The sequence below is a fragment of the Poecile atricapillus genome, chromosome 4 (genome assembly GCF_030490865.1).
Source record: "Poecile atricapillus isolate bPoeAtr1 chromosome 4, bPoeAtr1.hap1, whole genome shotgun sequence".
NCBI lineage: Eukaryota > Metazoa > Chordata > Aves > Passeriformes > Paridae > Poecile > Poecile atricapillus.
Window position 1 is genome coordinate 38660521 of NC_081252.1, and position 27453 is coordinate 38687973.

General features: G+C 38.8%; 1 protein-coding gene and 1 long non-coding RNA gene across 3 annotated transcripts in view; one reads left to right on the forward strand and one right to left on the reverse strand.

Annotated features, from left to right (window-relative positions):
* Positions 1-264, reverse strand: part of LOC131578704 (uncharacterized) — a 20588-nt gene extending 20324 nt beyond the window's left edge. Inside the window, exon 1 of the long non-coding RNA XR_009277551.1 lies at positions 145-264. This is a non-coding gene — a long non-coding RNA (uncharacterized LOC131578704). The remainder of the gene's footprint in view (positions 1-144) is intronic.
* LOC131578702 (uncharacterized) lies at positions 232-13388 on the forward strand. 2 transcript variants are annotated; one of them, XM_058837765.1, is made up of 8 exons: positions 232-973; positions 2779-2865; positions 3056-3289; positions 4692-4714; positions 5584-5729; positions 6296-6387; positions 6484-6579; positions 7661-13388. In XM_058837765.1, exons 1-8 carry the CDS (start codon positions 419-421, stop codon positions 9311-9313), a joined length of 2886 nt encoding a protein of 961 aa, XP_058693748.1. In that variant the 5' UTR covers positions 232-418; the 3' UTR covers positions 9314-13388. The 2 variants fall into 2 exon arrangements, with proteins under 2 accessions (XP_058693748.1, XP_058693749.1); XM_058837766.1 differs by having other exon boundaries at positions 233-973; positions 5584-5717.
* The last annotated feature ends 14065 nt before the right edge of the window (positions 13389-27453 follow it).

Consider the following 27453-nt stretch of genomic DNA (forward strand, 5'->3'; position numbering starts at 1 on the left):
CACGTGAGGCGGGAGCTCCGCCCAGAGCCCGTCACAAAATGGCGGTGGCGGCGCTAGGACCGCGCGGGCGCTACAGCGCGCGGGCGCTCGCGCGCCAGGCAAAAGGCGGGTCCCAAAAGTCTCACCCCCGCCCCCTGCCCTCACCTGCTTTTATTGGAGAATGGCGATATCAATCTGGCGCCTCCGCCTATTGCCAACGCTCCTCTCATCGCCCCGCCCCCCGCGGCCGGGCGCCACTTGTTGGGAAGTTGACGGCTGGAAGCGGCGTTCGGAGCACGGCGCTCCGGGTCCTGAGGCAGCCCGGCCGTAGCTCCCCGGTGCTGTCAAGCTGGAAGTGGCGGAGCAGAGGGACGAGCGCGACCCAGAGCGGCAGCAACGGGAACAGGAGCGGCGCCCGCTCGTCCCCTCGCTGCCGCCGATGGAGGCGAGCCTGACGTGCGCCGTGTGCCTGTCGCTGTTGGAGGAGCCGGTGACGCTGCCGCTGTGCTCGCACAACTTCTGCCGGGGCTGCGTGCTGGAGTGCCTGGCCTCGGCCGAGGCCGCCCGCCTGCGGCAGCTGCAGCGGAGCCCGGGGCAGGCCCGTCTCGGCCGCGGGGCGCCGGGGCTGGGCCCGGGCCCGGGCCCGTCCTGCGCCCGGGTGCCTTGTCCGCTGTGCAGGAAGCTGTGCCTGCTGCCCCGCGGCGGCGTCGCCGCCCTGCCAGTCAACACCACCCTGGCCGAGGTGGTCAAGCTCTACCGGTCCGGCGCGGCGGGCGCTGCCGCGGGCGGGGAGGCGGCGCTGGGGCTGAAGTCGGGGTCCGACCTTCTCTCCCTGCAGGCGTTCGGGGGAAGCTGCCAGAAACACCCGAGCCGCCCGGTGCAGCTCTACTGCCGTATGTGTCGGCAGGCGGGGTGCGGGCAGTGTGTCTCCGAGGAGCATCAGGGCATCTTCCACTCTGTCAACCTCATAGACACGGTGTACCAGGAAGAAAAAGTAAGCCTGGCGCTCCCCCTTCGCTCTAGGGGCCTGGCTGACACGTCGTGCTGTCCGCTGGAGACCCTACCAGGCTCGGGTTGTTTTTGCTCAGAAACACAGGAAAAACCGCGGCGTGCTGGGCAGGAGAGGGGCAGAGGGCTTGTGCTTCTTTGGGGCATTGAGGAGTTGTTTGTGGACTGCCGGATTGTGCCTTTCTGGGCTGCCGTCAGACTGCATCCAACGCACATAGGGGTCCAGGCCGTATTACAGTAGCAACAGACCTGAACCTAGTTTACCGAAGGACCTGGAGAGTTGATTGGGGTGTCGGGGTTTTTTTGTTTGATTCGGGGGGGAGGGGTGTTGGTGTTTGGTTTTGTTGTTGTTTCTCCAAGTTCAGGAAGATCCAACAACTCCAAAAACCCACCCACAGATGTTTTGTTTATAGGCTCTCTAGCTGTGATAGGTAATTTGGGTCACAGATAATTACATATTTAGAGATAGATAGTTTGAGTGAGTAATAATAAATGTATAAACAAGATGCTTTACGAGCTGCATAAGAAGGCAGCTGTCTGCCATAATGGTTGGTTGCATGGTTGTAGAAGCTGTGATTTTTAACAAAATAAGGACTGCTTGGGTAGAATGAGCTTTTCATGCCCTGTTCACATTGTGTGGGGTGACAGCTCCGTTGTGCAGTAACTGAAACAACTGCAGGGCAGTGATGAAAAAAAAAGTACAAGTATAAAAGTTTAAATACAGCACTGACAATTCTTTAAGACAGAAGTTGCTTTTACACTGATTTTCCTCCTGCCTTTCCCATCACCATTTGTATGTCACTTGGGAAACCTGAGGGAAAGAGTGTTAGACATACTACTACATAACATAAAGTAGTGATACTGTAGACAAATAGAGGAAGACTCAGTGGTAATATTAGTTTAAACTCAAACAGAAATACCTTGATTATGAACAGCTTTCTGTTCTAGCAATATGAAGTATAAAAAGAAAAAGTATCACACAGGTTTTTGCCAAACTGAAATAACACCATTAAAACTTATGTTGTAGAAGATGTATGTGAGGGGAGGGGTTAAAAAAAGCCTGAGGAAAGCAGTGTTTTAACTATAAAGCAGTCATTCTATCAGTATGCATTGTAGGTGAGCCTAAGAACATTACTTTGAAAAACAGCAGAAGAAAGTTTGTGTGCTGATCCAGAAAAGCATTAAATGTTATTAAGTGATGTTTTAAATCGCAAGTTTTTTTGTGACATTGTTCAGAATGTCACATATATAGGGTTGGAAGGAACCTCTGGAGATCATCCAGTCCAGTCCAAACCCCTGCAGGGTCACCTGGAGCAGGTGACACAGAATTGTCATCAGGTGGGGTTTGAATGTCTCCAGAGAGGGAGACTCCACAACCTCCTTAGTAGGCAGCCTGTTGCAGTGCTCTTCTTAACCCTCCATGTAAAGAAGTTTTTCCTCATGTTGAGGTGAAACTTCTTGTGGTTTAGTTTATGGCCACTGTTCCTTATCCTGTGTTTTCAGTGGGCACCACTGAAGAGAGTCTGGCACCCTCCTTTTGGCCTCTGCCTTTGAGGTATTTATATACGTCGATGAGATCTCCATTCAATTTTCTCCAGATTAAACATTCCCAGGTCCTTCAGTCTCTCCTCATAAAAGAGATGCTCCAGACCCCTGATCATCCTTGTGGTCATCCACTGGACCCTCTCCAGTAGCTCCTTGTTTGTCTTGGTCTGATTCTTGATAAGCAATGAAATATATTTATTTTATGGAATGGATAAAGTTGTAAGAAGTATTTTAATTGTCTTGCAGTTAACCTTCTTTAGCACTCTGAAACAAATGAGGATAATAAACGAGAAGCTGGTGAATGAGATCTCAAAACGACCGAATGATGCAGATGTGAGTTACACATGTGGGATATTCTGTGTGTGTGTGTGTCTTCGTGTTTCTTCTCTTTATAGTTTATTCACAACCTGGAGCATACAGGTGCTCCTTGTAGTATAGGTGCGCTCTGAGCTTACTTAGAGAAGTGACTCTGTGGGGACATTGCTATTGCATTGCATCTGTTCCTGTGTTCTTGTGCTTCTAGATGATGCTGAAAAATGATGTGGAGATAATTGAGCTGAAATTTGGAGAAATTTTCAAAACTCTAGAAATGAAAAAACAGCAATTACTAGAAGATGTTGAAAATCAAAGAGGTAAAAAAGAGAAAGAATTTCAGATTTGGAAGAAAATGAAAGAAACTCACAAGAAGACAATTGAGAATTTTTTGAAGGATTGTGAGAAGCTTGTCCATGAGTGTGATCCTCAGTGTTTCCTGGAGGTGATGGCCTTTTGTTTTTGATATCAGTTATATAAAGAACTCAAATAGAGCCAGGTGTATTGTAGATCATGACTATAATCAATCAGGAAAAACAAAGTCAACAAATTAAAAATATAGATTAAAATTACTTAACATGTCATACTTTTTTATAATAATGATTTTCATTTTTAGAAAAGTTTGAAAAGGCTTTGTATGCAGCATATCAGTGATTTTTACTGTTAGCTTTCCTAAGAAACAGCATATTGCTGATTTCTACAATGGGTCCTTTGATGCCTCCTGATAAATGAGATGCTAAGAAAGCACAAAGTTTGACTAAGTGTCTGGTAACAACTGGTAAAGGAAAATTTGACTTTTACTTGAAGTAAAAGCAACTCCCACTTTCGGAAGAAAAATTGTGATTCCAGTGATTAGCATGTCACTAGTCACTGCCACATCTCTTTCTCAACTTCCTCCTTTTCTTCCTGCTGTCCCTCCTTCCCCTCTTTTCTTGTCATTCCTCATCTCGTTTTCATCTTCTTCCTTCTATGTCTCCTGGTTTGCTTCATATTCTGCCTGTTCCTTGTTCTTCCTCCTCTTTTGCCTGCTGTTCTTCCTCCTCTTTTGCCTGCTGTTCTCCCTTCACTTTTGCTTTTGGTTCCTTCTTACCTTCCTCATCTTTTTCCTCCCATTCCTCCTGTTCACCTACTTCCTCTTTCTGCTATTTGTTTTCTTGCTCTTCAACTTAGCACCTCCCTGCCTGCCCTTCATAACAGTACATTGGTTTTGTTGTGTAAAGATCCAGTACAGTGAGATCACCAGATTTTTATAGGGCAGCAGTTCTAATCCAGTCAGGATTTTTTACTTTTTTACTTTTCATTACATGGTCTTTGGAAGTCTGTCATGATCACAGTGCAGTGCACTGCACTTCTTACCACCATTATCTGCCTGATTTAAAACTAAAAGACAGCTTTTTTAATAGTAAAATAGCATATTGAGAGCACATATCAGAGGCTTTCCTCTCAAAGAAATACAAAATAAACCTTCATTTGAATGTTTACAAGTATCTAAACTTCTGAAACTGATCAGGTGACCATATAGGCAATAATTTGAATGCCTTCATTTGGCTCTGAAAGAGTTATTTTTGTATTTATCACAAAATATTACAAGATAAATAATGGTCACAGACATACTTCTTTACGTTGGGGTATTTTTGTTTGGTTGTATTTTTAATGTTAACAGCTTTATTTTTTCTAGTTCTGTGAAATGAAGAGAGGGACTTTAGTCTCTCATGCATTTTGATAAAGCAGTAGCTTCCTGGGAGTTATATACCAGATATAAGATAGATATAAGAAATGCTTATATAAAGAATATAAGGCAGATATAAGAAATACTTATATCTTACAAATTCTTGTTTTATTTATAGGTTGCCTGTGGCTTGAATACAAGGTATATTTTTTCATGTTTTGTTAGTTCTTTAGTTTTCTTTAAGAATTTTAAGATTAAAAAAACAGCTACATTGGATATCATAAGGTAAAAAATTTAAAATTAAAATAGTATTGAGTAATTAAGAGATTGTAATACTTCCAGATTTTTGGATGCCAAATATTCCAAATTTTAGGAAATGTATCAGGAATTTGAGTGACGTACTATCTGGGATTAGAGATAATTCAGAAGCTTGGTTATCTCCCTATTAAAAACCAAATAGAGAAATTCATTAATACTTGCTGATTAAATATTTTCAGATATCTTATTTAAACTCGAAAACACTGAAGCATACTTGAAGCTTTTACAGAAATCTTTCAGTGTAAGAGAGTGTGTGGAGATTCTGCAGTATCTTTGTTTTTGTGTTGGTAGTGTACATACCCTGTAATGTCTTCTAAGGGTTCTTAATTACATTTATTAAAACCTTTTAACCTGTATTTAAGAAAGAACATTGGAAATGGAGTTCTTCAAAATACATTGTATTTCAGATTAACATTAGCAATGCCCTCTGAAGAAAGAGAATAATTTAGATGCAGGCAATGTACACTAAGGAAAGTGGAGGGTGTAGTTTTTTGCTGACCAGCACTACTTCCTGCAGTTTTCATTTATTATGAAATATAATTCAAGTGAACAAGTTCTAAGGGGGGAAAAAAATCTAGAGGACTTGAAATTTTATTGTATACATAATTTTTCTGATTCCTTCTCCTTCCTAGTGATTTCTTTACAATTTTTTTCTTTTTTTTTTTGTATTAGGCAGGTATAATTTAGCTAGCATGTAAGCATGAAGAAAAATGTTTAAGTTGGTTCATTTTTGGTTGGTTTTTCTTTTCCAGAATGAAAACTCAGCTTGATGTGATGAATATAGCATCCAACTGGGAAAAACCACCAGTATATATACCAAAGAAAATAGATATCAAGTCTGTTGTTAATGAAATCTTAGCATTGGAGTTAACTCCTGTTGATGCAGGTATTGTTCAAGGTGGGGAAGAAGGACTTAATTAAGACAAGATTTGGGAAGTCTAGAAACCTGGAACTTGTGGGGCCAGTTACTAATAAGCAATTAGCATGGCAAACACATGCAAGAAAGCATCTGAGCAAATTAAATGCATGATAAATTCACAAGGGGTTTTTAAATGCATTTTATGAATATGCTTTCTCTAGAAAGTTCCTTGGCTGTGTTTTTGGTATCTGCAGTACCATGCTTTTCATATCCAGCCGAGAGCACCGCTGTCAGAAGTGTGTTGCTGAACTAGATGGGTGTTTGTTGTAGTGTCATATGAATGTTGGCTATGCTCACATTAAGTGCCTTTACCTCACAGGAGGAGGTGTTACATTTTCTGTAATGCCAGGAATTTCCAGCATTTAAAAAAATGTCTTACACAGGCTTTTTGCTTTATATCACAGAAAATTCAGCAAGGGCTAGGGTCTCACCTAAGGCACTGTATTTTGGTTCTTAAATGGAATCTGTTTAGGTGCAGAGGAACCTTTCAGTGTCTTCTCTATTTAATATATTGTCCATTACTATCCTTTTGTTATTTCTACTAGAGCTACCTTATGAAGGAAATGAGAGCTCAACTCTATTTAAAGATACCTTAAAGCAGTGGCAGGACCAGAAGAATACACCCAACACATTTCTTGTAAGTTATTGGCTCTGTGGTCTTCAGCATGGTACTATTTTGTCTGTTGTGGTTTATCAAAATGAAATACAATGTTTGCTGCAAAATATTTTTCAGCCTGTAGCAGGACAGGATGAAGCAGAGGGTAGCAGGATCCCTACTCGCTTTATGTCAATATCAGAAATGTCAGAATTTCAAAATATGAGCCATGAGGTATGATTGAACATCAGTTGTAAGTATGTCTAAGTTACTATTTGTTGTGATGCAACTTTCTAAATCAGCTTTTAAAATGTTTTTCAGTTTCCTCAGTAGAAAGTTACACTTCCAGTTCTAAAATGAAATCTGACTAGGAATTAAAGCTGTCAGAATTTTACTTTTTTTTTTTTTTTTCTGCCCTTAGCTGAAACTTCATCTTACTACTCACTTCAAATACTTACTCTTATATTTAGTGTGGCTTTTTGAGTCACATCTATCTTTGAGTCTTTCTAATCTGAATAAACTGCCCTAGTGTCTGTTTGAAGAGGAAATCATCTGCCTGTATTCTGTTTTCTAAAGAATAGAGTTGCACCTTGTAAGACCACATAATAATTTGACATAAAACTGAATTCAGTCTCTTTTTTGTTTCATTTTGAATTATGTAGTCATACAACTAGATTTTTAAATTTTTTTTTACTTACTAGCAGCTTCATGTGGGTGGCTGAGTATTGTTCTGTACAGAATGATTCCAGTTAGTGAAGCATGGCTGGCAGTGAATCACTTCATGCATGTTCTGAGAATATCAGTGGTAGATGATAGAATTTTAAAAGTTGCTTAGGTCCTTTAAATATAGAATTAATTTTTTTTCTGCATTATTTTGGAAAATGCCTATTTCTATTGCCATTAAGAATGCAATTATATATAATAACAAGAAAGAACAAAAACCTCACCATCTAACAATTTCAGATGGCTATTTTTATGAGAATTTGATTGAGAATTTGTTGTTTAATATCCAAGTTAGTGTTTTTATCTATTTTTGGTTTTGATAGTGACTTTAAATACAGTTTTCTGTAGTCTTCTTTCAAAACCTACTTTTTTATCAGGGTTCTATGTGTATCTTGTTCAATTGTCTTTGAAGAACTTTTTTCTGTAATGACTTGTGTCCTGTTGCCTTCCAGTAGCAATGGAAAAATACATTATAAATTCTCTAGAATGCAGGAATACTTTTCTTCAGTCTTAGTCATACAAGAATATTATAACCTCTGAATCCACAAATGCCATGTTAGATAATGTGATTTTTTTTTTCCTGTAATTATAGGAGTTACGTTACAAATACTATATGGAACTTCAGAAGCTCACCAATGTGTTTAAGACTCAAAATTTCCCTGCGAATAAAAAGTATAAATTTGTAGCTGCTGAGGCCTCCAAGAGTAAGTCCTCAGGAACTCCTTTTATATCTGTACCTACCAAAACAAATAACACAGATAAAATAAAAATGGGAACCCTGCAAAGAGGAGGTGGCTTTGACAGAAGGAACTTTTCTGGAAGCAGTGCTCATAGCATCCCATCCACAAATACCATCTTTTCTGAAACAAATGGTGACTTAAATTTATTTCATGAGGGAAGTGGCCAGGAAGTATCCACTCCAGCCCTGTCAGAAACCTCTCCAGACTTGTTAATTAAGGGAAAATGGCCAAGACAGGCATCAGCAGGTACTGTTCCCAATGAAACGAACTCAAATTCTAGCACTTCATCAGACTTAAAGCCAGCAGCAACAGTGGCTGTTACTGTTTCAAATTCAGAATCTGTAGATGTTTCAGCAGAGAGACCTTCAGGTGTGCCTTTTACTTTCAGTGCATCTAACAACTCACTACCAAGATTTAGTAAAGATAGAGGTACATTTTCCTTTAAAAAGCAGGACAAGAGATGTGCTTTCCCTCAGTTTTATTTAGGGAGATGTGATAAGGTGGATAAAACCAATAACCAGGATAAACATGGTCATGAAACCAAAAACATAGTTTGTGATGCTTCAACAAGTCCTAATTTAGACTCAGCAGAAAGTGAGAAACCACACATTTTGTTTCCCTTTGGCAATTCAGAAGGAGATTGGTTTGCAGGATCAGAAGTTAGCAATTCATGTAAGGTGTTACCATCATCCTCAATTTTAAGCCAATCTGAGAAGCCATCTGACAAAAAAACATTATCTCACATGAGGGAAAAAACACCTTGTGCAAAGGAACCTGCTGGATATGGTACACAGAAACCTTCTGTCTTAGGGGAACAAAAACCTCACGCCTCTGAATCCACCACAACTGTAGCTTGCAGTACTTCAGAAACCAACACTGGAACTGGGCTGAATGATGTCTCCAAGACCCCACTTCTCACCACTAATGGTGCATTTTCCTTCAGAAGTAACTTTCCATTGCCTTCACCAGTATTTTCATTTGGAGGCACTGTCAGAAATACCTCTGATTCTCTGACTTCCATGTTTTTTTCTGGAAACAGAACAGAAAAAATGGATGAGGAGAAGATGAACTCTCCTGACAAAACACTTCTAAATCTAGGGAAACCTGTATCTTCAGAGTGTGCAGAGCCTGCTTCTCTTCAGAGTCATCCAAAATGTGAAGGCTCATGTTTGCCTATGAACTCAGCTAAAGGTACTGAAAGGCTTGGTAATGGTAATGCTCCTTGTCAGCCTTTATGTCCCGGAGTCCTTCCTGTTGAATGTGAGAATGCATCTTCTACTCAACTCACTACAGCAACACAACAACAAAGAAGGGTAAAAGATGAAGAAACTGTGGCTGGAAACAACTGTGTATGTCATATAAAGGAGGATAAACCTGAGCCTGTACAGTTCCAGAGCACAGCTTGTTCTGTTCCTGGCACGTGCAATGATCCATCTTTAGGAGGTTCTATGCTTGCAGTAAGTGAGACAGGAGGAATGCTAAGAGACAGCACTTCTGACACTTAAGAGTTAAGTCAAACATCTGTCCCTATTCATACCAGCCACGCATCAGAATATTTTTCTGTTGCTGAAGACAAAATGTCTGGTAGACAAAACTCAGATGTGAAGACAGACTGAAAAGGAAAATAAGCTGGAATTAAATTAATGCTACTTAACACATTAAAAGGTGGGGATACTTGCGATTTTACAGCTGTTCTTCTCCCCACTTCTTGCCAATCAAGATATATCTGTGTTGGAAATGTAACTGTTTATGAGCAGTACAATGCAATGAAGTGATTATTATAGTATAGTCACAAACTCAAGAAACAACCAAAAATGTCATGTCTGGCTCAAGACCAAAGCATGGCCATAGATGCTGCATCTTCAAGAATGCAAACCATCTGGGGTATGTTTGGGGGATGGGGAACTGAGGTGTCCCAGAAATCGAGTTGGGTGAAGCCTCAGTGGTAGCAGGCAGTAAATTGCTGTGTACAGCAGCACTTGCACTTGAATGGGTAAGAGAATAGCAAAGAGCATTCACCTCACAGGCAGGGAGAGAGAAGAGCCACAACAAAAATAAAGGCTAGTGAAGGCGTTACTAAAAATTGGTTTTCTTATCTCCCCTTTATTTACTTTTCTGTGATGTGTTAAATATATGTTGAAGGTGTGAGTGATTTCAATAATTTCTCTTGCTCTTTTGAATTGGAAGCATCATATCAGTATTCTTGTAACACACTGCAGAAGGGTGTGAGCTACACTTTTGAAGGGCTGCTTCAGGAAAAAGAAACATCCAAATTAAATTTCAGCTCTTTCTGGCAAGAGTTTGGGAATACTTGGACAGATTAACTTGCTGTTTTATTGAAAGCTTTTGGAGAACCTAGCTTTTAAAACAAAAAATTTCTTTTAAAATCTGGATGCAATGACAAGAAAAAAGGAAAACAGCACTTCTCACTATATATGTTAATGATTTAGAACTCATGGAATTTTTAGTCTAAATATTGATGCAAAGTAAGGATAAGAAGATCAATTTAAAAAGGATCCGTGAGATAACTGTGCTTTAGTTATTGGAATACAAAGACAGTAGTACTGTTTCAGAATAAAGCTCTGTTTTGTTTTGTGTTCAGGCTTCAGCAAAAGCTGATGCTAGGCTTTAAAGGAATTCATTCTGTATTAGATAGATATGTCAACTGGCAAGTATTAAATCAAAATGCAGAATATTTAATATTCCTTCAGAAGTTTTCACTGGCAACCAGAAAAATCAATAATCTCCAAATTACCTCTGTAACTGTAAGAAAAATAGTACTGAAATTTAAATCTCTGCAATACTTACTAATATACTTAATGAGACATAATACTTAGAGAAACTATTCTTGTTTCAGGAAATGTTGACGTAATTTCATTTGTGTTCAGTTCTTGGCCTCAATTTTTGTGTGGCAGTGCATTCCTTTATTAGACGTGCTGAAAAAATAGCTTCTAGTATTTATAACAATACTACTACTTTTCTGTCTGTGTTATAGTAAGGAAGGTTGTGAAATTCTCTTTATGGTTAGTCTTTTAGTTCTTGATGTTCATCTCTTAAATCTTACTGTATTTCAATTTTCTCCTAAGATTTTTTTCTGTTGTTATCTCTAGACATTCTTCTCATGTTCTGCATGTATAGGAGAGAAATGTTAATTCAAATCACTGGAAGACAAAGGCTGAGTGAGATGATAATGGCAGAGAGGGTCACAGGTAGAGGTTGGTCTCACTAATACAAGCAAGAGAAATTAAACAATTTTAGAGTCAGATGAGGCACCTGTTAAATTTGTTACCAGAATGTTGCAGAAAATATGTTCTTCTGCAGTGACAAAAAAGTTCTTAATAAGCTAGGGTTAATCAGAAACTAAAAAATTTCTGATGCTTACATATTTTCAGCCTCTCTTCTGTTAATATCTGTTTCATGAGAGTTTGATAAACTTCCATGCAGATACGTTATTTCTTGACAAAAAGTCAATGAAAAGTGAAAAGATGTGAAAGTGAAAAGACACCATTATGGACTCATAAAGCAAATAGACTACTATATACAACTATATACGACTATGAAAGTAGAACCTGGGGGTGGGGGGGTTTGCTACAATCCTAGGACTGCTTTTCAGGCATTGTTGTCCAAGTGCCTTACAGCTCAGCATTCAGGTTTTACAGGGCTGATAAGATTCACACAGAAACCCCCAACAACAAGATACTTGCCCACTCCCTTGGCTGTACTACACTGACCCAGAAGGGAGCCCTTCCCCCGTTCCCTGAAAATGCTGTGAGGTACAGAATAACCTCTGGGTCTTAGGCATGCCTCCTCCTGACTACTGTAAAAATTAACCCTGCCCTGGCTGGAAGCAGGACAGTCAGTGATCTTGGATGAGCACCAGAGCTAATTCCAAGAAATGGGATTCAAAGTTGTCCTTAATGTGTATTTTGCTTATTATTCATAGAGAATAACTTACAACATTATCTTGGTCATGATCTTAAAATTCTGCATGTCAGTGAGGACCGATGTCAAAGTCTCACTCTCCTATGTTATCTAAACTTAGGTATGTGTGTATATTTTTTTCAGATTACAGGTACACAAAAAGGCAGTGTTAAAATGAAGCATTTGAGAACTTTGCCCATCCTGAAAAAAAAAAAAAAAACAAAGACAACAAACAAAAAAAAACAAACAAAAAAAAAACCACAAAAAAAAACCCAACAAAAAAAAAGCCCAAAGCACCCAGGAAGTAATGTATTCTACTAAACTCAGTAATTTGTTTTACATTTTTGTATCTTCCTGATTCCATAAGATACAAGAGGTAAAAAAAGAAGCAGTTCTACATATGGCTGGAAATTTTTATCAGACATTGCTATACTGGTAGAAAGCCCTCTATATAGTTCAGATTTTGTAAACTAAGTGCAGGCCAGTTTGAAAGCTTTTATAGAGGTTCATGAAAACAATACTTCATGATTTAATAGAAACCTTGAAAAACAGTTAAAACAATTTATTATAATTGCTAAAGTACTTGTTGAACGTACTTCTCAAAGGAGCTGAAAGTTTCTAGTGCTGTCCTTCTGAAAGTCTTATCTCTCCAGCTGTCACAACTGTGATGCTTGTTCAATATATATCTGGAAGCTATATTGGCATATATGTCATTGCCTGAAAAAAAAGTGCAACTGAAAGATGAACTGAATTATTCAGTTTTGTAACTACTAAAAAAAAAATAAAATTTATTAAAAACAATTGTTTAGTTGACATTAGAGCTGGTAAAATGTCAGTTTGTAAAAGTTAACTTCCTGAAGTAAACTTTGCATTATTTTGTATTTTTGGTTTGTTTATTATTGTATTATTGGTTATTAACTGAATCTTTATTCTGAAGTTGTATTTGATAATTCAGATCTAGTAACTTTCTAACTTAAGAACTGCTGATCTGTGTGGTAAGGGTGTTAAGTACTGCTGCTTTGGTTGGTTTCTGTTCTTCAGGTAACATACTTCTGATTCTCTTCAGTTTTCTTCCCACTGTTTAAACATCAGTAGAACATTATTATTTGGATCATCACAGTTCACTCCGACTTGTTCTGAATTAATAAAAAAAAGGGGGGAGCACTGTTCCCTTTTAAGTTGCTTAAAAAATGAAGTATGTCTTGTATTCTAAAAAGCACAAATTTGTCACACCAAATAGATTTAATAAGGAGTGAAAAATCCTTGAGTGCATAGTCAGCATCTCTTTCATTTAACCTAAAGAAAGAAAAAAAATCAGATAGATGCACACTGGAACTGTTTAATTGTTAATAAACCTTGTTGTTTAGGTTGGGTAAGGATGCAGAGAGCATTTGGCATGACCTCAAATACTGACACACTAGTTCCCTGGGATCATTGCAGATCAGGAGCAGAGGCTCATGTTTCTGTAATTATATTGAGCATGTAAGACTCATAAGTAGTATTAGAAAAGACAATTTATTAATATTATATTGAGAACATGCTGTCACCAGTTTAAATAGCCTGTTGCAAGCTAAACTGGAACACTGCAGACAAATCTGGCTAAATTGAGCAGGAGATTGTGTGAACTTTCTATTGATGAAGACCCTATATTTTGCAAAAAAGGACAACTGATTACTGAAAAGGAACTTAATAAACTCAGTTCCTTGTAGTTAAGAATACAACCTGGGTTTTTTTTAGTACAGTCAACATTTTGTTGAAATACTTCAATTACAGAAGGTTTTGGGCTGGAAAGGATCTCAAGGGCCATCTAGTCAGTCACCTGAGTTGGTGCAGTCTTAGGCACAAATCCAGGCTGAGCAGAAAATGGATTGAGCCCTGCAGAGAAGCACTTGGGGTGACGGTTGAAAAACTCAACACAAGCCAGCAACGGTCACTCACAGCCCAGAAAGCCCACGGAATCTGGGCTGCATCAAGAGAAGTGTGGCCAGCAAGTCAAGGGAGCTGATTTCTTCCCATCAACTTTGCTCTTATGAGACACCCCACCTACAGTAGAGCATCCTGCTTTGGTGTCCCCAATAGAAGAAGGACATGGAACTGTTGGAGCAAATCCAAAATTGTTGACTGGATCACCTCCCCTATAAAGATGGGCTGAGAAAGTTGAGTCTGTTCAGCCTGGAGAAGAGAAAGTCACACAGAAACCCCATAGCAACCTTCGAGTATCTGAAGGAGACCTACAGGGAAGCTGGAGAGGATTGCTGTCAGGAAATGTAGTGATGAGACAAGTGGGCATGGCTTCAAACTGAAGTAGTAGGTTTTGATTAAGGAGAAATGCATTACTGTGAGGGTGGTGAGGCACTGGAACAGGATCTCTAGAGAAGTGGATGATACCCAGTCCCTGAAAGTCTTCAAGGCTAGGTTGGATGGGGCTTTGAGCAACCTGATCTAGTGGTAGGGCAGAAGTGCTTATGGCAGTGGGGTTGAAAAAAGATAAGTCTTTCAGGTCCCTTTCAAGCCGGGCCATTACAGAATTCTATAGTCTCAACTCCCCCTCTGTGGGCACGAACATCCTTCTCTAGGCCAAGGGGTGTCTCTCAGGGCTCCACCCTGGGACCAGGGCTTGTCAGTGACACCCAGGGGCACTGAGCACCCACACATTTGAGGGGGACAGGAAGCTGAGCGGGGAAGGGGCACCATGGAATGATGGTATCATCCAGAGGCACCTGGACAAGCTTGAGAAGTGGGACGTGAACCTTATGAGGTTCCACAAGGCAAGGTGCCAAGTGCTGCACCTGGGTCAGTGCAATTTGTGAGTCACAGATTCTTCCAGGTCAGAAGAGACCTCCAAATCCCTCAGTTTAGCACTGACTCCCCAGCCGCTCCCACCACCTCCAGAAGCAGCACTTGGTTAGCCCTTGGGGCTTTCCCATATCCTTGCCCACTTCTAGGACTGCTGGCCAAAGGGGAGCACAGAGCCTGTGCCTTTCCTCCACAGCCCCTGTGGGCAGTGTTTCCAGCTGCCGTGCATGGGCTCCACTGGAGAATATCTTTGCAGAACAAAGAAATCAACAGCTGTAGCAATAATAGCAATGTATAATTATGTGGTACTTTGGCCAGTTTTTTCTGACTTTTACCATTGTGTAGTAAGAATTTCCTGTGGTGATAAAACTAGGTCTGAAGGGAAGTCATATTTTCAATCTATTGTTCCAAAGGAAAAAACACGACAACAATTTTTTTGGTCTTTGCTCCAACCTGGGTCACTGAACTAACAGTGAATACAGAATTAAATAAAAGCAGCCAAAAGGATAGGATTATTTTCAGCCTGGATCCTATCTGTGTTCCATCCCTATTCTTTTGTACCGATACAAGCATCAGTACAACTACATTTACACTTTCAGCTGATAAGCAGCAGAGGGAGGAAGAGCTGCAATTTTCCCACTGCACACAATGCATTTGATAGTGAAGCACAGGTTAGTGTGACATGAGCTGATGACAGTTCATTGCAGCTTCTGAGAATATTTAATTTTTATAACACCTCTACTTCAGCTCTTTTCTTGCACTCCCTTTCCACAAGTTTTTCACTCCCAACTACACAGCATCATCCCTTTCTTAGTTTAGTTTCTCTCACTCATTTGCTGATTCAACTCACTAAGATGGTAGAAAACTATTCACATCTTTCTTGGGTTAGTTCTCTCCTGCAATGTCTTCATAAATTCACTGACTGAATTCACTTGACCAGACAAATACCAGAGCCAGCATGAGATGGAGCAGCTCACACAGCTGGTAGAGGAGAGAAACAAAACTAGGGTGACCATTTCTTGCTCCAGCAAACGGTTAGAATGTCTTGGCTCAGTCTTTGATGGTACTCTTCATAAATCTTCAGGGAAAAAAAATTTGCCAAGATGCTTACTTTCCCATTTATAACAATGGTAACTGTAGGGATTGAGGACACAGACAAACATGACGTGAAATTTCAAATACAAAATTAGGTGCCTAAACTTAGATGCCAATCTTTAGAAACATAACTGCACATTTAACATAACTTCAAAAGATACTAATACTTGAATTAAAGCCGTTTAGTTTCCCCTATTCAGTCTAGCATTGTAAATATTATTTACTTTGTTGGTATTTTCTGTTTTCTTCTTCCTTTGGAGTGTGACAGCAAATTGGAGATTCCTTCTTCTTTCCTCTCAGCATGTTGCCACTATCTACTGTAGGAACAATCTAAAAAAATTAGAATACAATACATTGTATTAGTTTTTTAGATTTAATATAGCTATACAAACTTGGAAGCCTCTTCAAAATGGCAACAAGATCTAGTGCAGAATCCACAGGTCAAAGGGTGACTTTATGCCACTAAGAAACACATTTTTTATTTCCATTTTTCTAACAGCCATTGGGCAGCAGAAGATTAACAGTGGATCTCTAAATTTTACAGTTCTTGATTTTGCAATATAAGTATGTCTCTTAGGGTTTTCAAATGTTGCTGCTTTCAGATTTTAAGAAAAACAATTCCAACTATGCAGCAACAAATACATGTAGGAAAAATAGAAAAATGAAAAAATGTGAATATTGTATTATTATAATCTGTGAATAATCCAGACTGTCAAATTCTCAAATCCTAAATATCTAAGGCATTTGGCAATTCTCTGACTATCTGTTGTCTCCAGTAAATCATGCTATTTATCCAGCAGAGGATGGATTCTTCTCATGCTTCAGTAGTTCTTAGATCTTCTGTTCTTCTGCCTTGGAGGAAAAAAGACAAACAAAAAACCCCAACAACCAATAATTGTCACATTCATTAATTTTACTTCCAAGAAACATTCCCCTAATAGAAGAAACTCTCAAAAATCAGTGATTCTCACAGATGTCCCAATGTGTACAGAAAGCAGCATACGTTGTAGGTGTACTTGAAAATGAAAATGCATGCATGTTCTCTCTGGAAAAGTACAGCATGCATTTTCATATGATCTCCCACATAATTTTTAAGCCTCCAGTCCTACAAACTTTAGGCACCTGTTGATCTGGGTGAATAGTTACTGATGTCAGGTCACCCTTAATTCAATCATTGCTTCAGGTGTAACTACCTGTAGCAAGTGACTAGGTCTAACTGTCTCAGTTATTCTACACTAGCTGATGATATGCTAAACTTTATCTGTTAGGTGATACAGCTTGAAAAAAGAAAAGCTGCAAGTTAGTATGCAGAAAAGTGGACATTACTGGTATGAAAAAGTCAAACCAAAGGCTCCTGCAAGTTGTTTATAATTCCCTTTCATTCCTAGACAGTATATGATCAAAATTTCTCAGATCAAGCACTTCAGCAGCCTCAAACTGAATGGCCTGGGGGTCTGCGCAATCACAAAATAGCAATACATTACCTGCACCAGGTCCTGCACTCCTTCACTGACACTGCTGAGGGGGATTACTAGAAGAGAGGCCATCACACCCAGTGGATGCATACCTCAATCAGGGACCTTTTTACACCTTATTGTTCATCCTGTGAAGAATGTATGTTCATCATCATTGCTAGGAATTTCGTAGAAACAGAATGTACTGAGATGTGCAAGCTTGACATAATTACACCCTCAAAAAGCACAACTGTGGGTCTATTGTGTACCTTAGCATGTTGAAGCATTCTTTCCTCTTCTGCTACTCAGCTGGCCCAACATAATCTACAATATACCTATTGTGAAAAACAACTTCTTACGAATCTCAGCTGATGCCAAGCTGATGAACTGTTGTTATGCCTAGAAAACTCCTCAGATACAGAATACGCCTCTTTCAGAAACTAATTTTCTTGAAGTGATCTGAGCTGCACACAAAACTCTTAGTGTGAAAACACTACCATTACAGTAGGCTAAGTTTTTAGTGTGTTCTTCTCTAATCTTCACAGAGTTCATTCCTGCCATTCCCTCCAAAGAAACCACAAAAATATGTACATTTACCTTTATCTAGGGATTGTTCTTTCCACAGCTGAAACCTGACATTTCTGCAGTACGTTTCACAGAATTACTTTGGCATGTTTCCAGGAAAACTTTTACCTTATTTATTCCAGACCTAAAATAGTGTCGATGCAAAGCTTTTTCAATTGTTTCCACTTTTTTTTTTTGATTCATCTTTTATCCTTTTCTGATTTTGTTCAATGATTTTCCTTTTGAATTCTATTGATTAATCAAATTACATATGAACTATTTATGCAATTTTAGCTAAGAAATGCTAAATGTCTTCCATAAATTCCAGGTTCATTGCTTTATAAACCTGATTTATGTTTTCCATTTTCTCTCATATAAAATATATACAAAACAAATCATAATCAGTGCATATAGCACCAGTAGTAACCCAGCAGTAATGAAACATATCCATACACCATGAAGAAAACGTCCATGGAAAAAGTGATATTAAGGCTTTGAGAACTCTTTGATTTTTGTTCTGAATAAAAGGACACAAATGTACTTCACCATATGAGTGGGTTAATATAAAACCCACACAGAGCAACAGTGATATTCAACTGATTACCTCACATATTCAGTCTAAAATATTTTCTTCTGTGTTTCTATTTCTTTTTTGTTTCATATTCTATGTCCACTTTTTCTATTGTGTTATTCGAAGTTTTAAATACAAATTTATATGTTTTCACTCTGTATCAGCTACTATAAAAATACATTTAGAATAAACAAAGATTGAAAATGAAAAATATTAATGACTCATTTGCAAATTAAATTTAATAATAATAATAATAATAATAATAATAATAATAATAATAATAATAATAATAATAATAATAACCTAAAGCACTGATTCTCTAATATGCATTTTCCATTCCTCTGTCCTGTCCCATTTTCTGAGTATTAGAAGCAAGTAATTGTTCTACCCACATATAGTGTGAATTACCCCACTTTTACACCTCTATTCCCATAAGAAATCTGAAAAGATGTGAGGGCTGCAATCTCAGTGAAGGGCCAATACTGACCCTTTGTTATCACTATGCACCACTAAACAAACACCAGATTGAAGAGATTCATGATGAAGGCTTGTTAACATTTTGAACTGTACTTTTGAGGAAATGTGTATCTGGATGTATTAAATAACAGTCATTCAAATGCCAGTGTATGAGGCAGAACCTATAAACCAAATTAAACTTACACACAGAGATCATATGATGAAACACTAGTCCATGGAACATATATCTGTGCAATTCTAAAAGTTACATTTCAGAAAGTCTTAGCAAACTATCACAAGGATTATATAATCATGCCCAAGTATCTCTTTATTCCTTTCTTTATTGATTTTTTTATTCTCAATTCTATATTTATTTATATATTATATTTATTTATTCTTAATTCTATATTCATTTTCAAGGTACAGGAATAATATTAAGGCTGTGAAATCAAACATTCAGAAATCAAATAATGATGAAGTGAAAGACTTTGTCATGTAAACCCTATCCATTCTTTATGAGACCTTAGCAGAGAGGCAGATGTCCAGTCTGCACAGCTAAGAGTCTGGACAAATGTACAGTCTGCTTTCAAAGCTGTTACATTTAGGAATTTAGAAGACTTCTGAAAGGAGTAAATTTTCTCCTAGAAAGGCATTAGCTTCTACTTGACTTAACAACTGACCAAAATTTAAGGTATCTGGTTAAAAATATATTCTAAGTTACCTGTCCATGTAGAATGATGACAAAGTATCAAAACAATGACGTCTTCTCTAAAAATGGTGCAATAATTAGAATAAAAACTCTATAATAAGCATTGCCAGAAAAAAAGAGTTTAGATAAAAAGACCTTCTTCAAACCGTATTAAAGTTTAATACAGACAAAAGAGAATTAGCTTCCTTCCTGGATTTGATTGGGTCATTTTTGTGAAACTCACTGACTAACTGCTCTATTTTCTCTCCAAGAAAATGTATTAGAAAATTCTCTGCATTTTTATTTTCTCCTTGGTCCTTTAAAGATACTAATTTTTCTTACAACTTTAAACTGTGAGATTGTCATTATTTCCATTTTGAAAACAAACTGTAGATGCCATCACTGTCACCTCTCAGGTCATACAGAATTTTTAAAAGGGGTGATTTATCTCCACATATTACATTTTCTGTATATTTGTAAGGAAAAAAAAAATCTTATGAGCTTTATTAGTTAAATAACTTTATACATTAAGTCAATGAACTTTGAAAGATGGCAGCTATTGTTAAAGGTTTTTTACGTTATATTTACTAATTTACTTTATAAGGGTTTGAAGTCAATGGACAGCAACAACCCTATGCATAGTCTCTGACATCTCTTCTGTGCAATTCCCCAAACTGCAAACTCTCACTCACACCAGTACAAGTCACAGAAAATTGAAGAGCATCAAAATTGGCTATGCAGAAAATCCTTGGGGCTGGAACCCCTTCACTGCTTTTTGGAATATTACATTCATTCAATTTGTAGAACAAAGGTAAGGAAAGAGTCGTTGGTCAAATATAGCTAAATGTTTTCAAAGGAGAGGTGATAACTTCTATGGGCTTTTGAGGTAATCGACTCTGTGTTTAAAAACTCACAGACAGCATTTCCCAAGGCAAAGCTTTAGATTCTGATGATTCCTGAGACTCACTCACAAGACTGGTTTCAATTTAGGATTTAAAATCTATGCTCCAGGAAAATGCTATGAAAAATAGAGATAAGAATGATGTATTGGCTCGTTTATATAGATATATCAACTGATCACAAAACTGTACAATATATTCTCATACAATAAGTACAACTGTGTCACAATAATAAAATTTTTGTGTTTGCTAATTCCTGCATACTGTAGGAATGTGTTTACATATTGTAGCTGTATATGCATTTATATTTTTCAATTATATTAATATATATTATTATTATATATTTAACACATTTATTATACAGTAATTATTATTCCAATTCCATATAAAATATATCTAAAACCTCTTCTAAACCTGCTTATATCAACACAAACTTTAACTCTCCAGTCTGTTTGGATCTGAGTGGCAACAAAGGGAATTAAACACCTTGTTTGGTTTGTTTTGGTTAGACCACCTTCCTTCTCTCCTGTTATGTAAAGAAAAACCTAGATTGGTTGGTTTTGTTGAATCTTAATCTTGCACAGTAGATATGCCTCTATTTCTATCTGTACCACATGTGCAACAGTACAGTTAATGCTTTTGCAACAAGTTTTTCAGTAACAGATTTATTGCCTAAATTCTCTGGGTTATAACCAGGTCTCACCACTGCCCACATTTCAAAGCAAATAATATATGTATTAGATTGCCCATACAGCATCTTAGAATTTTAGAGTCTTGTGATAGTATTACAAAAGCCTGCTCTTTCATCTGCCAGGTTCTTTGGATTTAGTCAGGTTTTGATGGCAAAGCCAGAAATTATATTCCAAACAGTCTGAAAGTGGTGTTTCCAGTAATCCATTTAGATGAATCATTGTTTCACTGGCTCTCTCAGCTCTCTCACTCATGCTTTTAATTCTCAAATGCATAATTGCATCATCATTAAAGGGTAGTTGTCTTGGCTTTCTAGTCTGCTTCCTCACAGATCTGCATTTTTCTCTGACTCGTCGAATATTTTGCATGATTATCAGTGACATTTCACTTTTTGAAGAATTCATTAATTCACTGATCAATCAGTCTGACTCCCTTTTCTAGACTAATACCAGCAGGCTCATGTAAGGGCCAGAAAACTGTTGTATAAGGAACCACTGAAACTCAAATGACATCTCACTGAACAACTACAAAATGCGTGAATTTACAATGAATTGTTCCTTCTTTGATACAGAAAAACCAATACAAGGTCCACAACGGATGCTGGAGAATTAAAGCATGGAAAAACCTATCTTAGATTAACTGCATATTTTGCCTCTTTATCTTGATTCTAATCAAGATATCAAACATGACAGAAAGGAAGTGTGCATATCTTATCATGCATTTTTCATGTTTGATGGTGAGTAGAAGCCTATCATGTTTTGTCTGAAATATATTTTTAAATAATTATCCACAAATGCCTTCTATATGTACCAATTTGCTTCTGCAACTTTTTTTTTTTTATTAGAAATAATCACTCTTTAGGAAAAATAAAAAGCTGGATCCTGTCTAGTTAGAGACCATGTTTAACAGTTTGTTTAACTTAAAAAAAATCTGTCAATTTTTTTCCAATCCATCAGTGCCTAAGTATCAGGATTGTACCCCATCAATGTTCAGTCATTAGCTCTGAAGATCCGATGCCTAGAGAGAGAGAATGGATTTATCAGTACAAGATCAGTACTCTGTCAAAATTCTAATTCTTGCTTTTGATGGAACCAGTGGATTCAATTTCAAGGTCCAAGCTCTAGAAATTTACTCCAAAATTAAGAAATACAAGCATTCTTAGCTCTGCCACTGAAAGGGTCCTTCTCTCACAAGCTTCCTAAAAGCACCTATTTTTAAAAATAGTTTGTTTGCTACATGATTTCTCTATAAAAGGAAATTATTAATATATTATGCAATAATACATTTCTGTTCGAAGGACATAGACTCTTTAAACACAACCTATTTATTTGTAATTCAGAAGTACACAGAAAATTTCACCCTGGGAAAAAAACCACATAGTTTTAATTTTAAAGCATTAAACGTTTGCTATGGTAGAACTCACCACTCCCAAGCTGTAAACTCAGGCAGTTGTGTTTACAACCAACATGAATCAGTTCTTTGTCTGATCTCTTTTCATTTCACAATAGAAAGAGAGAAAGGAAAAATTCTGTGATATTTTTACATGATATAGCCTAGCATAAAACAAGTAAGTTGCTGTTGCTTGTCTGTGTGATATTCACCACGTCTGCAATATTTCTGCCACCACCTTTTTCAGCACCTGTCTGTTGGCCAATCAGAAAAAAGCAAAAGGCCTGAAGTCTCTCCAACTCCAGGGAAACTCTTTCCAAAAATATCCCCAAGCTAAGTGTCTCCCTAATAGGAGCTACTGACTGACAAATCTCTCAGCAGTTCATTCTAAATAGCCAGCTGTGTTTTAACTTTTTTTTTTTTTTTTTTAAATTTAGTTCTACTGAAGCTAACAGCGGAAGTAATCAGCTGTTCCATGTTACTCCTTCAGCATTCATTCCTCTTTCCAGAAGTACAGTTGTCACATTCTTGCACATTTGTGTTTGTTAGTGCTATGACTTCTGGCAGCAATACACAGCTGTCTACCCCTATCTGGCATCAGACATGTTTTTAGGTGGCAGGTGGAGTCTTCCTACAGGCCACAGGAATACCTTTGGCATAATCAAAAGACAGCGTGCAATAGCTGTTACAAAGGTAAAGCAATGTAAAGCTGTATTATTATAAAAGCAGAAAGAGAAGTAAATATTTATTTTCCTACAGATCAGCATCTCAGTTTGTTGAAGGAAGCACATTCCTTTTCAAAGTTAATCCCCTAGTAAAGAAAGAAGCTTTTATCTGGTGTTGAACTTCAGTGCTGTCTGTGCCTGCTCAGATCAAACACATTTCACATGCAAAGAAGGAATCCAAATACATGACTGGCTGTGAATATAAACATGTAAAATATGCACTATAGGCTTGCAGCTAAAATTGATCTATTAGAGATCATTCTCCTCATGAAGAGGAAAGTCTAAATCTTAGCATATATAACATTAAAGGACAATATCTTATGCTATAAAGCATTTTTCTCACTGCCCAACTATGGGAATTTTATGATATGCGTAAGTACAAGTAGTTTTATATAAAACTACTTTTATATACTTTTATATATTTTCTTTTTATATGAAAGAAAAAATCAGCTCTGTTTGAAATATTATCTTCACAGAGGTAGAGGTAACATCTGAAGTGAATAGGACTTCAGCACTTAGAATTCAGCAGTTCCACACTCCACAGGGTATAGAGGGATGAGTAACTTTTCAGATACAGCACAGGTTATAACAAGTGTAATTAATTTCAAAATAAAGGAATTGGTAAAGCCATAATGAATATGACTAACATGCACAGCATACAGGCTAAAAATCAGCTGAGAGAAGAGTAACATTTAAACCATTTAAGTTGAACAAAACCAGACAAAATTTGAGCTAAAGTCTTGTATATGGACTTTTTAAAAGAAAACTTAATTTTGAGACTAGTGTTAACTCTGCTTTGCGGAGTCAGGACAAAAATTAGCTATCTAACACCAATGGGTTGCTTTTCTTCTTACAAACAGCTTATTTAAGTTAGAGCGTTACTTTTGTGACATGGATTTTCCACTAGAGTGTTTTAAATCTACTTTATTTCCCTTCTTTTCTTTAGAAAATTATGTAAGATTACAATGAACAGATATAGTTTACATTTCTTGAATTTATCATATAATTTGAAATCTTTACATGCTGGACTATACAATCTCGATTATATTGCCATGTGCTACACTAATTCTATTCTTTCTATCCTTTTCTCTATCCTTATGAGATTGCATTGGTCCTGCCTTTAACTTTCACTCATTTCCCTCTTGCTTCTTAATTCATCATGAAACCGGTTTCTTCAGGTTTTGTACTAAAATCAGCTGTTACCCAGGGTTGCTTAAATTCTTATTTATATACTTTCCCAAATGCTAAAATGGAATGTGGTTTCTGCTTGAACCACAGAAGACTGTCAATTCAGAGTTTGTTGATACTTCATTTCCTTTCTTTGACACCACTAGGTATCACGCCTTAAATATTTTATTAGAACTGATCAGTGGAAAGGCCTTCTCTAGGTCATCTCACAGTGGTGACCTCCACCAGTGTGGTATGGCCACAGTTCTGTAGCAGGGCTGTGGGCCCAGCGGGTGCGGTGTGCCCGCAGTTCTATGGCACGGCTGTGGGCCCAGCGGGTGCGGTGTGAGCGCAGTTCTATGGCACGGCTGTGGCCCCAGGGGGTGCGGTGTGCCCGCAGTTCTATGGCACGGCTGTGGGCCCAGCGGGTGCGGTGTGAGCGCAGTTCTGTAGCATGGCTGTGGGCCCAGCAGGTGCGGTGTGAGCGCAGTTCTATGGCACGGCTGTGGGCCCAGCGGGTGCGGTGTGAGCGCAGTTCTATGGCACGGCTGTGGGCCCAGCGGGTGCGGTGTGCCCGCAGTTCTATGGCACGGCTGTGGGCCCAGCGGGTGCGGTGTGAGTGCAGTTCTGTAGCACGGCTGTGGCCCCAGGGGGTGCGGTGTGCCCGCAGTTCTATGGCACGGCTGTGGGCCCAGCGGGTGCGGTGTGAGCGCAGTTCTGTAGCATGGCTGTGGGCCCAGCGGGTGCGGTGTGCCCGCAGTTCTATGGCACGGCTGTGGGCCCAGCGGGTGCGGTGTGAGCGCAGTTCTATGGCACGGCTGTGGGCCCAGCAGGTGCGGTGTGAGCGCAGTTCTATGGCACGGCTGTGGGCCCAGCGGGTGCGGTGTGACCGCAGTTCTGTAGCACGGCTGTGGGCCCAGCGGGTGCGGTGTGACGGCAGTTCTATGGCACGGCTGTGGGCCCAGCGGGTGCGGTGTGAGCGCAGTTCCGTGGCACATTGCACAGCAACACACCCCTCAGGCCGTGCTCGGCCCGCGGGCATCCGCTGCCGCCACAGCCGCACAGACTGGCAGCCTCCACGCTCCCTGCCCCTCGCCACAGAGCCTCACCCTGCCTGCCCCGCCTGAGCAGCCGCTCTCGAGGGGTCTGCCCGACACCTCTTCACCTCCAGCACAGTCGCCATTCACTGGAGCGCACTCGCTTGTCCAAACCCGGGCCCCGTGCGCGTTTTCCCCTCAGCACCTCACGCACCACAGCGTGTGAGTGCAGAGTCTGGCCAGGGAGCGAGGCAGGCTCAGAACCCAGCGTGCCGTGGTGACATGGCCATGAAGGGAGCCTGATAAACGCAGGGCCTGGCAAGAGGCAGGCTCAGACAGCACCACCTTTCCCAGGGCACTGCCCGCACGCAGGTAATGTGGACAGAGACATCTCTAGCCTGGGCACGGTGTTTATTGGCAAAGATCAAACAGCTTTACCTTATGTGTCACCTTTGTGGTAAATCCTTGAGAACACAGTGTGCCTCACAGGTGTACAAGTGTATTAATCACATTGCACAGGGGTGCCAACTCCTAACAAAATTCCTTTGAAATTTTAAGAGATGCTGGGCACACTCTCTGGTCAAGTAGCTGTTTGTATAAGTGTTCCATTTTTACCTGTCCAGCTAATAAAGAAGATGGCATCTTGAGACAGAATGATATTATGAGTGTTCTAGTAGTCTTGAGATGAGGAAAGCAGAATGACACGTTTCTCAGTATGAGGTAGTTTGCCTCATCAAGACCTTGGATAGACTATCAATCTTGGACCGAGAAGTTTTCATCTCTTTCACAATTTACAGAATAGTATTAGTTCTTTGTGAGTTACTTAGCCTTTCTTTCTGTTTTATGGTTTCCTATTCACAGCTGTGGTAATTCTAGAAAATTGTACTATTTTCAGGTTTATTGATGTGTTGTTACTTGCAGCCCCTCAATCTCTTTGTTGAAATACTCTGTAAAAGAAGGCTAGGAGTTATTATTACTGTTCTTAGTTTAACAATTGCTGTGTTTCTTCCAGACTGATTACCAAAACAACTGCTAGCAAAAGTTGAAGGTGTATAAGCTTTCCCACTGCACTCCTAAGAAAATCCTCAGAGAAACTTGGGAAAATTGTATTTGAATACCATTGACACTGCTTGCTACATTTGATACTTTCATACATATATGACAAGTAGGTACTTCCAATGCTCTCTATGAAAACATAGATTATCTCTAGCTATGAAGAAAAAATCAATTTACTATGCATTTACAAGCACAATTATATATATTTTTTGCATACTGAAGGAAAAGTAAAGAACAAAGCATGTATGGCATCAAACTACAGCAAGACATTGACCCAGTCTGTTTAAGCACAGGCAACCAGATTATTTTTTTGCTCTTTCAAAGGTGGAAAAAAATGTCTGTTAGTAACTCAAAATAACTGGAGGTTTCTGTGGCAACTGGTAAAGGAGGTTGTATCTCTCTCTGCTACTTAAAGTAGAAGCAGTTCTTAGAGATTTCTATTTGAAGTTTGCATACTGGTGTTTGACTTCAGGTCTTGGAAAGGAGATTGCCTATCTACTTGTATTTGATTCTGTTGCTATTTAGAGTAAGATACAAAATAACAAGGACCATAACAGAGGTGTTCTGCTTTCTCAGGTAAGTACATAATCATTAGGGTAAAGAGCTTATTACTGTATTTTGCTTTTACTCAATTAACGATGAAAATATTTTGCATTATGTAACATCTTCATCAGATGGAATGGAAAACTTGTACAACCAGAATAGTTTTATGGTTTTTGGCATGAGATTTGGAATGACTCGAGCTGACTAGTGTTAGAAACTATTATTAAGGTTTCAGGAAAACTGCAGCTGTGTTCCATCCAATCTATTGGTAGTGAAAACTGTTATCTCCATGAGTTCTGTTCATCAGCTGAATTTTCCATAATACTGCAATAGGAATAGAGTAAGCGTATTATCTGTATATCTCTAATCTTGTTTGATGCTATTCTTAATTTTAAAATATTATATGCAAATGCTAAATTGCTACATCATTGCATATTAAAGCATGTTTATCTTGCAAAATGTGTAACTGTTCCAAAGTTTCAGTCTGTTTGCCATTTTTTATAGTGTTATAGTGCTTTTACTACTTTTATAAAGAAGAATACACATTATTTTTGCAATAAAAATGGAAGTTCTTGATTCCAAAATATTCAGTAC

Excerpts from the sequence above, each read along its gene's own strand:
- LOC131578702 (XM_058837765.1), top strand. The coding sequence starts at position 419 with ATGGAGGCGAGCCTGACGTGCGCCGTGTGCCTGTCGCTGTTGGAGGAG. Across the intron at positions 974-2,778 it reads CGGTGTACCAGGAAGAAAAA|TTAACCTTCTTTAGCACTCT; the intron begins GTAAGCCTGGCG and ends ATTGTCTTGCAG. Across the intron at positions 3,290-4,691 it reads ATCCTCAGTGTTTCCTGGAG|GTTGCCTGTGGCTTGAATAC; the intron begins GTGATGGCCTTT and ends TTTTATTTATAG.